We start from the raw sequence: 14,204 nt of genomic DNA on the forward strand, positions 1-14,204 counted from the left end.
GATCTAGGATGGGAGATGAAGAAAAAAGAAGCTCGAAGGAAGAGGGGTTGTGATCACAGAATGCAATCCTCAGATCAATGGTTCTGGAGGTGGCGCCCTTACAGGTGATGACAAAATCCTAAGTATGATTGTGGTAAAAGGGGTCCGACTCAACGCAGAGGAAAGGCCACTGAGGATAAGACTAGGAAGGTGGGCCAGAAGCCCCCTTCCAGGAAGTTTGACTGTTAGAGCAGAGTGATTCTGAAAAAGAGAGTGGTCTGCTTTCATCCAAGTTGGGCAACAGGGCTCACTGATGCGTCTTGGGGGTAGAAGGCAAGATAGGAAAACAAAGGTGACTGAGGAAGGGGAGAAGGAGAGACTGTCCACATATTCCTCTGACCCCATGGGGGGAAGATGGGGTGGGGCTCATAGTTAATTCCTATGGGGAAGCAGAAGCCCACAGAGGAGTAGACACTGGCCCAAGGCCCAACAGGAACAGATCCTGGACAGTGGGTCTGAGGAGGCCTCAAGACCAGCCATGCAGTCTGTGCGGACACCATGGGGCCCAGCTCTCTCCAGCCCACCCTGAGAGCCCCTCAAATGTACACAAATGTGGGGAAGACAAACAGGAACATGACCCAAAACGGGCTTGGGGTGAGGACAGCATTGGGGAACAAGAAAGGCACTGGGGGGACTTCTCTGGTGGTCCAGTAGCTAAGACTCCATGCTCCCCATGCAGAAGGCCCAGGTTCGATCCCTGGTCAGGGAACCAGATCCTGCATTCTACAACTAAAGCTCCCACATAGAGAAGGCGAGGGTGGGATGTTTTGAGAAAACAGCATCGAAACATCGAAACATGTATATTATCATGTATACATGTATATCATGTATCATATATCATGTATAAACATATATATCATCTAGGGTGAAACAGATCACCAGCCCAGGCTGGATGCATGAGACAAGTGCTCGGGGCTGGTGCACTGGGAAGACCCGGAGGGATCAGGTGGAGAGGGAGGGGGGAGAGGGGATCGGGATGGGGAATACAAGTAAATCCATGGCTGATTCATGTTGATGTATGGTAAAAACCACTACAATATGGTAAAGTAATTAGCCTCCAACTAATAAAAATAAATGGAAAAAAAAAAAAAAAGCTCCCACATACAGCAAAGAAGACTGAAGATCCTGTGTGCCGCAACTAAGATCCAGTGAGTGAAATAAGTAAATTTAAAAAAGAAGAAGAAGAAGGAAGGCATTGAAGCATAGGATGGACAGAGAAGAGAGGACTGGACCCAGTGGGTGGGAGGTGAGGCAAGAGGTTTCCCTTGCCACCATAGACCCCAGCCTAATCCCAGACTCCCAGCTCTCTAAGCCCCATTCCTGACCCTCAGGAAGTCTATCCACCCTGATCCCCCAGACCTATTCCTGATGCTCACACTCACCAGGCCCAAGTGACCCCAAAACCAGCTCCGTTTGGGGGGCTGCGGGAAACATCGGAGGCGACAGCAATTGTCATAGAAGGTGTAGGTCCAGGCCAGGACGCGGGCCAGGAGCCAGGAGGCCCCAACCAGCAGCAGCAGCAGCCATGGGGAGGCTGCCACTGGCCCGAGTCCCAGCCAGGACAGGCTCAGCTCCAGCATCCTGTGGTCAGATGGGTTGGAGGGTGAAACCTGAGGATTAAGGAAGAGGCAGCGATGGTGAGCTGTGAGGCAGAGACGGATAGAGAGAGAGGAGCAAGGGAGTGAGGGGCAGGGATGGGGAGTGCTGGGGACGGGCAAGAAGGGCTCAGAGACAGGCAGACAGGCGCTGGGAGAGGGGAGGGAGAAACAGAAATTCAGAGGAAGAGGGAGAGAGAAAGAGAAAAAGAAAGAAAGAAAGGGAAGGGAAATGAAAGGAAGAGAGAGAAGAGAGAAAGAAAGACAGATGAAGAACCGAATTAGTGGAAGGTTGCCAGGGGCTCCAGTTGCGAGGAAACCACCATCCCCGGGGGGAAGGAGTGGGTGTGCAACTCTCTCTCTGAAGCCACCCTGTCTAGGGCACCCACTTCCTGCCCCAGGCCAGAACCCTCAGCCCCCAGCAACACCAGCCCGGCGGCACCTTCGGTCAGGAGCGGCTTGTCCCACACGACTTCCTCTGTCCTCCTTCTGGGAGGTCTCTCTCCCTCTGGCCCAACCTCTGAATGGCGGCAGGGAGGCTGGGCTAGGCTCACAGCCAGTCCCCGCATGCCTCCTCCCCAATCTGGCGTCCAGCCCAAGACTTCAGGCTGGAGGTGTCTGGCCAGAGAGACCAGCTCAGGGTCACATGGAGCAGACCCTGAACTCTCAGGACTCAGCACCTCCCGTGTGGCTTTGTTGGGGTGCGGGCAAAGGTGACTCTGGGCCCCCAAGTTTACAACCGCCCTTGCCCTTCCAAGGCTAGGGTGTGGCGCTCAAAGCAAGAACATTCAGGTGCCAGGTGAGCAGGCCTGGCCCAGCCTTGTCCCAAAACATCTCTGCAGCTCCTCTCCACGCGGGTGTCAGGAGGGCATCGTGAGTCATTTTTCAGCGCAGAATCAGGAAGCTCAGAGATCTGAAGCCTCTGCCCTTTGGGGCACACAGCCTGGCAGAAGATCACGTCCTTCCTCCAAACAGCCCAGGGTGTGTGTTGAGCCATGACTGTGGGGAGCAGGAACAGAGAATCCAGCCTGACTAGGAACTACCCACCTTAGATTCAGAGGAAAAAAGACTCAGTCGGAAGAGAGCATCTGGAAGCATGAGGTGTAAGGCTTGCAAGGCACTCGTAGAGAGCAGGGTTCACACAGGGGTGGGCAGAGCAGGGAGATCCCAAGTGGGGAGCCTCACTCTCACAGTGGTTTGTGCCCACTCTCTCTGGGCTTCCCTGGTGGCTCAGATGGCAAAGAATCTGCCTGCAATGCAGGAGACCTAGGTTCGATGCCTGGGTCAGGAAGATCCCCTGGAGGTGGACATAGCAACCCACTCCAGTCTTCTTGCCTGGAGAATCCCATGGACAGAGGAACCTGGCGGTCTACGGTCCTGGGGTTACAGAGTCGGACACAACTGAGTGTGTCCGAACACTTTCACTTTCTCTGGGCTCAGCCTTCCCTTCTGGGACATGGGATGTAAGCATTAAAGGGGACACAAATTCTTCCAGATCCCATTCCCAAATTTCCCTGTAAAGTGCTCTCAGGTCCCCATGAGCTCTCTTCATGGTTGGGCTAAAAGATGAGGGTGGGTTTGAAGGATGCAGCTGCTGGATGAAAGAAGCTCAGACAGACATTCTTCCTGTATCTCAGAAAGCTGGAGAGATGCCCAAATTTCTCCCACCACCTCTGCTACCCCCTACTTCTTCCGGGTCTATCTGATCCGGCTTTGGGTCCCTTCAGAAGGCTTCATCCAGCTTCAGGTGCCTGGTCCTTGTTGTTTAGTCACCAAGTCATGTCCAACTCTTTGTGACCCCATGGACTTATGTACCCAGCCAGGCCCTTCTGTCCATGGGATTCTCCAGGCAAGGATACTGGAATGGGTTGCCATGCCCTCCTCCGGGGGATCTTCCCAATGCAAGGATTGAACATGCATCTCCTACATTGGCAGGCAGATTCTTTACCACTGAGCCACATGGGAAGCCTGGAGCCCCCCACAAGTTTGGGTGCACTGTCCTAGACTCTTCTTCTCTGCTGAGGTGGATCCAGCCACTGACAGTTCCATCCAGAAAAGAGCCAGGAGCAGGGTGGGAGCAGGTAAGAAGCAACAGGGCTAGCCAGAGAGGGGTGGGGAGAAGCAGGAAGAAAGAAGAGGAAACAGGGGTCCAGAGAGGTGCAATAACTCTCTCCAGCCACACAGAGAAGTAATTCAACAAGACAGCACTAGTGAAAGAGAATTTTGGCATATATTCGGAACTCATCAACTGTTTAGGGAAGAAAGGGACATTTATAGCTACGAGCTGTAAAACCTGGTCATCCAAAATGGGGTCCTCAGACCAGCAGCACTGGCAATAGCAGCAACATCTAGGAAATGCAGAACTTTGGGCCCTAACACACCAAGGTGATGGCCGCAAAATTTCTGCCATTGTCCCCAGTGAGAGGAGGAGTTATTTTGTCTTCTCCCTGATTCGGGCCTGACAGTGTTTAACTAACATTGTGTGGCCAGGTACCATGCCAGGTATGGGCCTTAGACTGGTTTGGCACCTTAAATTTACATTATGAGAGTTTTTTAATGTATGTAATTTTACTTATTTATTATTTTTGGCTGTGCTGGGTCTTCACTGCTGCACGGGCTTCTGTCCAGCAGGGGTACTCTCTAGCTCTGGTGTGGGGCTTCTCCTATTGAGGCTCCTGGGCTCTAGACCAAAGCCTCAATAGTTGTGGTGCAGGGGCTTAGCTGCTCCGCAGCATGTGGGATCGTCCCAGACCAGGGATCAAACCCGTGTCTACTGCACTGGCGGGCAGATTCTTTACCACTGAGCCACCAGGGAAGCCCGAAGTGCTGTTCTTGAAACACAGTCCCTTGGAACTCAGTCACCATGCTATAGAGACACCCAAGGTGGATGGACAAGCTCTGATCAGCCACCTTGGATTATCTCCGAGCTGACAGCCAGTGTCACCTGCTGGCCACAAGAGGGAGCCATCTGTATGGTCCAACCAGCTGAGCTTCCAGATGATCACAGCCTTGGGTGACATCACAGGGTTCCCAGTTGACACACAGAATCATAAGAGAAAATAAAGTAGCCATTGTTTTAAGCCATGAAGACTTGGGGGCTGATTATGGATGGACTTAGAGACTGTCATATCGAGTGAAGTAAATCAGATAGAGAAGGACAAATGTCGTACCACATCCCTTACATGTGGAATCTAAAAAGAGATGATGCAAATGAAACTACTTACAAAGCTGAAAGAGACTCGCAGACTTAGAGAATAAATTTATGGCTGCTGGCAGGAGGGATCAGTGAGGATGAGGGGGAGGGATAGTAATGGAGTTTGGGATGGACACGTACACACTGCTGTATTTAAAAGTGAAGTGAAACTGAAAGTCACTCAGTCATGTCTGACTCTTTGTGACCCCATGAACTATAGTCCATGGAATTCTCCAAGCCAGAATGCTGGAGTGGTAGCCGTTCCCTTCTCCAGGGGATCTTCCCAACCCAGGGATCAAACCCAGGTCTCGCATTGCAGGTGGATTCTTTATACCAGCTGAGCCACAGATAACCAAATGGACCTACAGGAAACTGCTCAATGTTATGTGGAAGCCTGGATGTGAGGGGAGTTTGGGGGAGAATGGATACATGTAGATGCTGTCTATCTGAAACTATCACAACACTGTTAATCGGCTACACCCCCGAAACAACATTTAAAGGTTATTGATTTAAAATAACTACAAAAAAGATTTTGGGGGTGTTCATTACCCAGTGACAGATCATTACTGTAGGATTGTACTTACCTAATCAGAATTGATGTTTTAACCAGATTCCAGGGATTCCTATGCTTGTTAAAGTTTGATAGTCACTGCTTTAAGAGACCTGAGTCAGGCTCTGCAATATATGTCAGGAAACCATACTCTGTTTGTCTCTCACTTTTTTAATCTGTAAAATCAAGAGAAAAATCTGTCCTTGCCAGGCCTGGGTGGCTGTGTGTTTACTGAGTGTCTACTATGTTCCAGGCACAATTCTAGAGGCTAGGGTGTAGCTGTAAGCACAGCAGACATTGTCTCTTCTGTCAAAGGACTCCTCTAAGGGGGGAGAAGGGCAATGATCAGATAAATGATCAAGAATTACCAGACAGTGACAGGGACACGAGGGCTTCCAGGAGGAGTGACCTTTGAGTGGGACCCAAATGAAGTGGAGGAGTGGACTGCATGGTTAAAAGGGCCCCATAATCACAGAGTAGGCACAAGCAAGCCTGTCCTTGTCCTTTCAGTCCCACACTGTGATGGCAGTTGCCGAGTCCTTGAGGGAGCCAGCTAATGTGAAAATTTTGGTCCAGCATTCTGTCCAGAAGCCAGGGTTAAAGACTGCTTCACCATGTGGCCAAGAACTCAAAATCCAGCAGGCCTAGGGGCAGGATCCATCACCTGGCTTCCTGGATCAGATGGTAGGAGAATAAAGGGACCCAGCATGGGGGGACAGGAAGCTTCAGATGAGGACCTTCTGTTCTGTGCCTGAGGAGACTGGAGCATCTCCCATGGTTTCTCATCAAAGAACATCTCAGCTGCCAGATCACACAAGCCTGGCTTATTGAATGTCCCCCAGCCAGTGTTGCAGAAAGGAGCCACTCTCCCTCTGTCCCCTTGCCAGAGGTCCTTCCACCCCCACCCAGAGCCAGGCAGTGGGCAAGCCTGTGCCAGACCAGCTGTGGTGGTTGCTTGGAATCACCAGCCCCTGGCACAGTCCATCACCCCTCTGAACCTCACTTTACACATCTGTTAAATGGGTTGATGGAACCTCACAGAGAGTTGCAAGCATCCCATTAGACACAGGCAGAAAGAGTAGGAGAAAGTATGTTTCAAAACAGTTTGCAGGCAGCACAGTGATTAAGTGAATCCACCTGCCAATGCAGGAGACGCAGGAGGCATGTGTTCAATCTCTGGGTCTGGAAGATCTCCTGGGGAAGAAAATAGCAACCCACTCTGGTATTCTTGCCTGGAGAATTTGGTGGACAGAAGAACCTGGCAGACTATGGTCCATGGGGTTGCTAAGAGTCAGACACAACTGAGCGAGTGAGCAAGCACAAAGGTGAGATTATAAACAAAACCTGTGAATGCATGTGCATGTGTGCACGTTTGTATGTGCATTGAAAAAATCCAGAAGAATCCGCACAACACAGTGGAACTGAGGGACGTAAATTGGAGTCTCAAATGCATTTTCCCCCACATTGAGCTGCTAGAATGTTTATCACTAAAACACAATTTTTAAAAGAGATAAGGATTTAGCACAGTGAAAGGCACTTAGCTGGCCACACAAAACAGATGAGGAGCTTTTATTTGTTGTCATAATAAAGACACACCTCTCAGGTACCAGCCTGGAGTCTCTCTAGAATAAGCATGCGGGCTGCCTGCTGGCTGGCATTTCACCTCTCCTCTCTCACCTATTAGGAAGGAACAAGTTCCAGACTCAGAAGAACTGACTGAGTCCAAGTCTCAGCTCTGCTACTCGCTGGCTGTGTGACCTTGGGCAAGTCAATTGCCCTCTCTAATCTTCATGCCCTCCTCTGCAGATGAAGAGAGGATTTCTATCTCCCAGGTGGTTCATTCCTCAACAACAAGCTGTACTTGCCCATCCACTCTATACCAGGAACAGGGCTGGGACCCAGAACAGATGAATAAGACAGACGAGGTCTCTGGATCACTGAGCTCACATGTAGTGGAGGAAGTCAACAGGAAATAAGACCAAGTTGGATGGTGGCAGGAATTAGGGAAATTAACAGAGTGAAATGCACTAGAAAGTGACCAAGAGCACTGCTCTGGACTGGGCAGTCAGGGAGGGCCTCCCTGAGGAGGTAGCTTTCAAGCAGAAACCCACCCCCTGAAGCCATACCAGGACTATAAAGATCTGGCACAGGGTGGGACACACATGTTCATTCTTGTTTCTGTCTTCAAATGGGCTAAGATAATCAGGACTGGTGGGAACAGTGGGAACCAGCTATGCTGGAGACCCACAGTGGAGCTGATGCAATCTGACTCAACACTCCCAACCCTGAAGCAGGTTTGAGATAAAAAATCAACAGGTCCCTGAGGCCACACAGTAGGCAGAACCAGATGGCAGAGCTGCCAGATTTCTGGCCCAGGTGGCAGAAGATCAAATCAACTGGCTTGGGAGCCAGAAAGCCTGGAGGAAAACTTTGGAAAAGTACAGAGAACACACACAGTTAGGAAAAACCACTAGGGCGCATTATTGTTGACAATACAGTCATGAATAGTCTCCTTCCTCCCCACATCCCTCCTCCTCCCCTTCCCCCTCCTCCTCTTCATCATCTGCCCCGTCTGCTTACTGGATGATGATTGTTCACAAAAACTAGCCTGACCATCAAGGAAACACCCCAAGCCACAGGAGGGAGGCTTGGAGAAATGACCCTTGGGAAGTGTCATGCTATAAAAAGAGATCATTTGTCCCCTTCTAACTCCCCAAGTAGTAAATTAAAGATAGCAGTAAACTCTTTGCCACCCCTCCCCTTAAGAGATTATGATGATTTTATTTTGTCTGTCAGCTAGACTGGGGCAGTTGTCGTGGCTGTTATTCAGTCACTAAGTCGTGTCTGACTCTTTGCGACCCCGTGGACTGCAGCACACTAGTCCTGCATCACGCTAGTTCCCTGTCCCTCAGCATCTCCCAGGGCTTGCTCAGATTCAAGTCCATTGAGTCGGTGATGCCATCCAACCATCTCATCCTCTGTCACCCTCTTCTCCTCTTGCCTTTCCAATCTTTCCCAGCAGTAGGGTCTTTTCCAATGAGTCAGCTCTTTGCATCAGGTGGCCAAAGTATAGGTCCCAGTTATTAAACACTTATCTAGGTGTTGCTGAGAAGATTTTTTTTAAGTTTGCCAGAGAGCTAAAGCTTATTGTTTTAAGTTACTAAACTTCCTGGAGGTTTATTACACAATTAAAGTTAACAAACAGATATATTTCCCAACATGTTTAGAGTCCTTAAAAAATAGTTATGTGTGCACAAATGTGCACAATGAAAATGCTCTTATATGCAGTTTTGTAAAACGAAAAAGAAATCACACCACACTGTGGGGCTGGTGGTTGGGGAGCAGGAACAGTGAAAATGTTTCCCATGTAATACTTGGAGAGAAAGGAAGGGGGAGAGAGGAGATAAATAATAAAGTGCTTACAACAATGTTCCTGACACACAGTCAGCACCAAGCACGGTGTTTGCCATTATTCTTCTTATTTTATGACAGAATGGGACACGAGCACAAGGCAAGAGCTTTGGGTCCATCCAATACACACATCAGTGACCTACCAGCTGTCTGCAACCTTCACCTCATTTGCTCCCTGAGCCCTTATCAAGGAGGAGACTCCCAGAGGGGAGAAAGCACTGGGCTTGGGGTCAGACAGCACGTGGTCAAGGCCCACCTTTGCCTGATCTCCAGCTGTGTGACCTTGAACAAATGACTTGCCTTCTCTGAGTCTCACTTCCTTCTTGGTAAAAAGAGGCATAAGATTAGGTCTACAGATGGTAAAGACTCCACCTGCAGTGAGGGAGATCAGGGTTGGATTCCTGGATCAGGAAGATCCCCTGTTGAAGGGAATGGCAACCCACTCCAGAATCCTTGCCTAGAGAATCCCAAGGACAGAGGAGCCTGGTGGGCTACAGTCCATGGGGTCCCAAAGAGTCAGACACGACTGAGCAACTAACACTCACATGGGAATTGGAGAAGCAAACCCATATATGTGTCTTAATTTGGGCTCTCCAGAATTTAACACTGATGTAAAGATTCAAGTGAAAATATTTTATTTGGAGGTGACCTTGAGACAAAAATTCAACTGTAAGTTGTTTCTTTGGGAGGTGATTCTAGAAAATGCTAGTAAGACAATGGGGAAGTGAAGCAGAAAAGAGAAGGCAGCAGGTAAAGGATGCTTTATCAAGGAAGCTTACGCTATGAGTTCCTGGGGCACAGTCCCTCTGGGAGACAGCAGAGAACATGTACCCCCCCTCCAGTCCTTCCTTAGGGCTGCTTCCAAAGGCATTATTTCTCCAGAATGTCCTGCCTGAGGGAAGTTTGGACAGCAGCTCCTGCGACAAGCCCAGCCTGATGTGAACAGTTGCAGTCATTCCCAACACACCCATCCACACACATGCACACACGGAAGCATGCACCCACAATCTCACACAGCACACAATCACACACTGTGCACACATTTTGACTCTTACACATGTACACGCACTCACATACTTGCACACAGTCACATGGATGCTCGCATATTCACTCAAATGCGCCCTAACATACCAAGTCACACACGACCTCGCGTGCACTCACGCTCACACACTAAACAGGTGGAGACAGGACGCCTTAGAGTCTGTTGTTCCCGAACCATCCAGCAGAGGGAGCCTCCGACACACTCAGGAGAGGAAAGAGATCTAAAAGCAACTAGTGACAGTACCAGGCCTTAAGAATCTCACACACGGGTGCACCTGCGTCTCAGGGACCTGGTCTCTTTCCCCTCCTCCTTGTCTCTTTCATTTACCATTCACAGCCCTTAGCGGAAAGTCAATCTGCATTAATTACAAGGATAATAAGCCTGTAAATTCCACACGATAAGAGAGAACGGAGCAGCAGAGAGGGGCAGTCCTGCGCCGAAGCCCACCGCTAGGAGGGGGCAGAGCCGGGGTTTGAACCCACACCTCTTGCCTCCCAAGGCCAAGTTATTTTTGCCGGCGGATGACAAGGTTGCAAGGGAAAGGGTGGGGAGAAAGATGCCGCTGCGATATTTAGGGAATGATGTGTGCCTGGAGACCCTCAGCCTGAGCAAGGATGTGGAAGACGGAGCACCATCAAAGCCGAGTGACCGCTGCAAGGCCGGGAATCGCAAGACTGCGAGAAGCCGCTGACACGGGATTCCGATCGACGACCCCACTTTACGCCACCTGAGGGCGCCCCAGGATCTGCTTGCCAGGTTTGCCTCCGCTCCTCCATGCCCCGAACCCCACCCCATTCCCTAGCACACTCCTTTCCAGGCAAAGAGGGGCTAGAGACCCCGCCAAGACCAGGAGTCCGAAGCATGGGGTAGAAAACGACTCCGGGCCCCCTCTAAGATCCCAAGGACATCGTTCGGGGCGAGTCATTTCATTCTGGGGAGCTCAAGTTTCCACCTCCGTGAAATGAGATTGTGCGTATATGCTCAGTTCCTAAATTGCCTGCGACTCTTTTGTGACCCCATGGATTGTAGTCAGTCAGGCTCCTCTCTCCATGAAATTTCCCAGGCAAGAATACTGGAGTGGGTTGCCGTTTCCTCCTCTAGGGGAATCTTTCCGACCCAGGGATCCAACCCGTGTCTCCTGCTTGGCAGGCAGATTCTTTACCACTGAGCCACCTAAGAAGCCCAAAAAGAGAGAGAGCAAGAGCACCCTTGAGAATTAAGTGAAAATATCTGGGAAGGGCACACAAGAAGTATTCAGTCGATTTATACCTCATTATTAATTTAGAGACACCAGGGGCTTGATCCTTAACCCCGCCTTCCTGTACTCACAAGCTCACGGTGTGTACACGTGCACACACGGGCACACCACACACCAAGGGATCCCTCCTCGCCCTGAGACTTTTTAAACAACATCTAAACACTGAGCCTCCCCAGATGTACATCACCAGCCCTGGACTCGTCCAGATTTAGAACCCATCTATCCAACAGCCAGGTTGCCTTCTCCAACTACCCCGGCCCAAACAAACATGCTGATCTCAAACCACCTCCCCCATCCCCCCCCCCCAAAAAAAAACCCCACCACACTCCATTTGGGATTCTCCATCTCAATTGATAGCATTTCCATCTTTCCAGGTGCTCAGACACAAACCTGGTCTTCCCTCGTAGCTCAGTTGGTAAAGAATCCACCTGCAATGCAGGAATACACCTGCAATGCAGGAGACCTGGGTTCGATTCCTGGGTCTGGAAGATCCCTTGGAGAAGGAAATGGCAACCCACTCCAGTATTCTTGCCTCAAAAATTCCATGGACAGAGGAGCCTGGTGGGCTACAGTGCATGGGGTCACAGAGAGTCGGACACAACTTGGTGACTAAACCACCACAGACCCAAACCTGGTGTTGTCCCATTCTCCCAAACCCCACATTCCATTTATCTGCAGACCTGCCAGTATGACCATGATGAAACAATCATTTCTCATCACAATCCAACCACCACTAGTCGCTTCTACAGCCCCCAGCTTGGGCAGAGCCACCATCATCTCACCACCCCATCTCACCGCCCCCCCCCCCAACCAATCCGATTTCCTTCATCCCATCCTCGCCACAGTCTCTATTCAACATAGCAACCCGCAACTGTCAGATAACATTCTTTTAATATTTGTTTATTTATTTGGCTGCTCCAGGTCTTAGTTGCAGCATGTAGAATCTTCAAACTTCTGTTTTCTGGCATGCAGAATCTCTAGTTGCAACCTGTGAACTCTTAGTTGTGGCACACGCTATCTAGTTCCCTGACCAGGGATCAAACCTGTGTCCCTGCATTAGGAGCATGGAGCAGTCTTAGCCACTAGACCACCAGGGAAGTCCCTGTAAGACAAATCTTGTCCCTCTTTTGCTCAGAACCCTCCACGGCTCCCGATTTCTGTCACAGTGAAACTCAAAATCCATACAGTGACCTCCAAGGTTGTGTGAATTTACTTATTTATTTGCTTGTTTATCAACTGTCATCTGTTTCCCCCACTACCACCACCACCAAAATGTCAGTGATGCAAGGACTCAAACACTCCCTGGCTCACAGCAGATGCTCAAAAAAATATGCAATGAATTAACATGATTATTGTAGTCACTGTCATCGTCCCACCTCTACAGGAGGTGGTGCAGTAGTAAAGAATCTGCCTGCCAGCGCAGGAGGCACAAGAGACTTGGGTTCAATCCCTGGGTCAGGAAGATCCCCTGGAGTAGGAAACGGCAACCCACTCCAGTATTCTGGAGAATCCCATGGACAGGGGAGTCAGGTTGGCTCCAGTCCATGGGGTTCCAAAGTGTCAGACACAACTGAAGCGACTTAGCGCGCACACACAAATACACACACACCCTCTGCATAAAACCTGTACTGTGACATGGCCCAAAGACCCTGCACCGCTGGGCCCTGCCCACCCTTCCTCCATTCCAGCCCCACTCCCCAGAGCCAGCCACCCTACTCCCTTTGTGAGTTCCATGAGCACACCACACTCTCCCACCCCAGGACATTTGCAGATGCTGTTCTTGCTTCCTGGAATGCACTTCACTCCCTTCTCGACACTCAACTTCTACTCCAGCTTCAGCATCAGAGTAGCTCTCCTTGAGCCACCCTCCATCCCCTGCTATGCTTGCCCAGCACCAAAGCCTCTCTTTTGCAGCACTTGTCACAGGTTGTAAATAGTTACCCATGGAATTATTTGTCCAACACATGTCCTCCATCCTCCTGAGGGCAGGGATTTGCCTGGTGGTGTGCTACCAGCCCAGTGCCATTGGACACTTACTAAGCAGTATGTTGAAATAACGGGCTTCCCAGTTGGCACTAATGGTAAAGAACGCATCTGCCAATGCAGGGGACAAAAGGGTTTTGATCCCTGGACTAGGAAGATCCCCGGGAGGAGGGCATGGCAATCCACTCTGGTTATTCTTGACTGGAGAATGCCATGAAGAGGAGCCTGGCAGGCTACAGTCCACAGGGTCGCAAAGAGTCGGACACGACTGAAGAGACTTAGCACACATGCACATGTTGAAATAAACGAACGCACAAACTGTCCCAAAAAGCCCAAGTTTATGTCCGAAGACAAATGGCTTCCCAGCCTCCTAGCCCACAACTTCCCAGCTGTCCAGGACCCCTCAATTCCTTGCTGGAATCCAGGTGTAAGGATCTGATCTGGCTAGGGAGTGGGTGATGGGAGCTGTCTGCATCCTTTGCTTATATTCTACAAAATTCAGGACACTCGCCAAAGGGGTTTTGAGCAAGGGAAGAAGGAAGGGCCTTGAGAGGGAGAGTCTGGGCTTACAAGTCAGCAACAAACATCCTGGGCTTGAGAGGGAGAGTCTGGGCTTACAAGTCAACAATAAACTTCCTGGGCCCTGGGATGCAGGCTCTGGAGTTCATCCATGTGAGCTGGGGGCCTCAAGAAGGTGATGTTCGAGTTCAAGGTTCTGATCTCAGGCTCCAGTTTTCAAGTCTTCAATTTAAAAGCCAGCCGAGGTCTGAGGTAGACTGAGCTTGTAGCCTAGAGGCCTAAGGTATCTATCCTTGGTCCTCAGAAGGTTCAGTAGGCGGGGCCTGAACATCGGAATTCGAGAGATGCTGGGGCGGGGCCTGAGCCCAAGGAAAGGTGGCCAATCCAGGTCCCTCAAACAAGAGGGCGGAAACTGGCACTCAAGGGGGCGGGATCTCGACCTCAAGGGGCGGGATCAGACCCTTCAGAGGCAGAACCTTGCCTTGAGTGGGTGTGACCTGCACCATCGGGCTGCTTAACGGGAGGAGTCCGGTCCTCCAGCAACTGAGCCTGACTTCCGGGGGGCGTGGTCTATGCCCTCAGGCTCTTGGGGGTGGGGCCTGGGCCCTCGGGGG

General features: G+C 50.5%; 1 protein-coding gene across 2 annotated transcripts in view; it reads right to left on the bottom strand.

Annotated features, from left to right (window-relative positions):
- LOC136165563 (cytochrome P450 4F6-like) overlaps positions 1-2,160 on the bottom strand; it is a 32,871-nt gene extending 30,711 nt beyond the window's left edge. The window contains exons 1-2 of one of the 2 annotated variants that reach the window (XM_065932027.1): positions 2,077-2,160; positions 1,422-1,649 (exon numbers count right to left, since the gene is read on the bottom strand). In XM_065932027.1, the coding sequence (XP_065788099.1) occupies positions 1,422-1,619 (198 nt within the window). In that variant the 5' untranslated portion in view covers positions 1,620-1,649; positions 2,077-2,160. The remainder of the gene's footprint in view (positions 1-1,421; positions 1,650-2,076) is intronic. The other variant, XM_065932028.1, reaches the window with a different exon arrangement.
- Between the last annotated feature and the right edge of the window lie 12,044 nt (positions 2,161-14,204).

The sequence above is a fragment of the Muntiacus reevesi genome, chromosome 1, assembly GCF_963930625.1.
Source record: "Muntiacus reevesi chromosome 1, mMunRee1.1, whole genome shotgun sequence".
NCBI classification, from domain to species: Eukaryota; Metazoa; Chordata; class Mammalia; order Artiodactyla; family Cervidae; genus Muntiacus; species Muntiacus reevesi.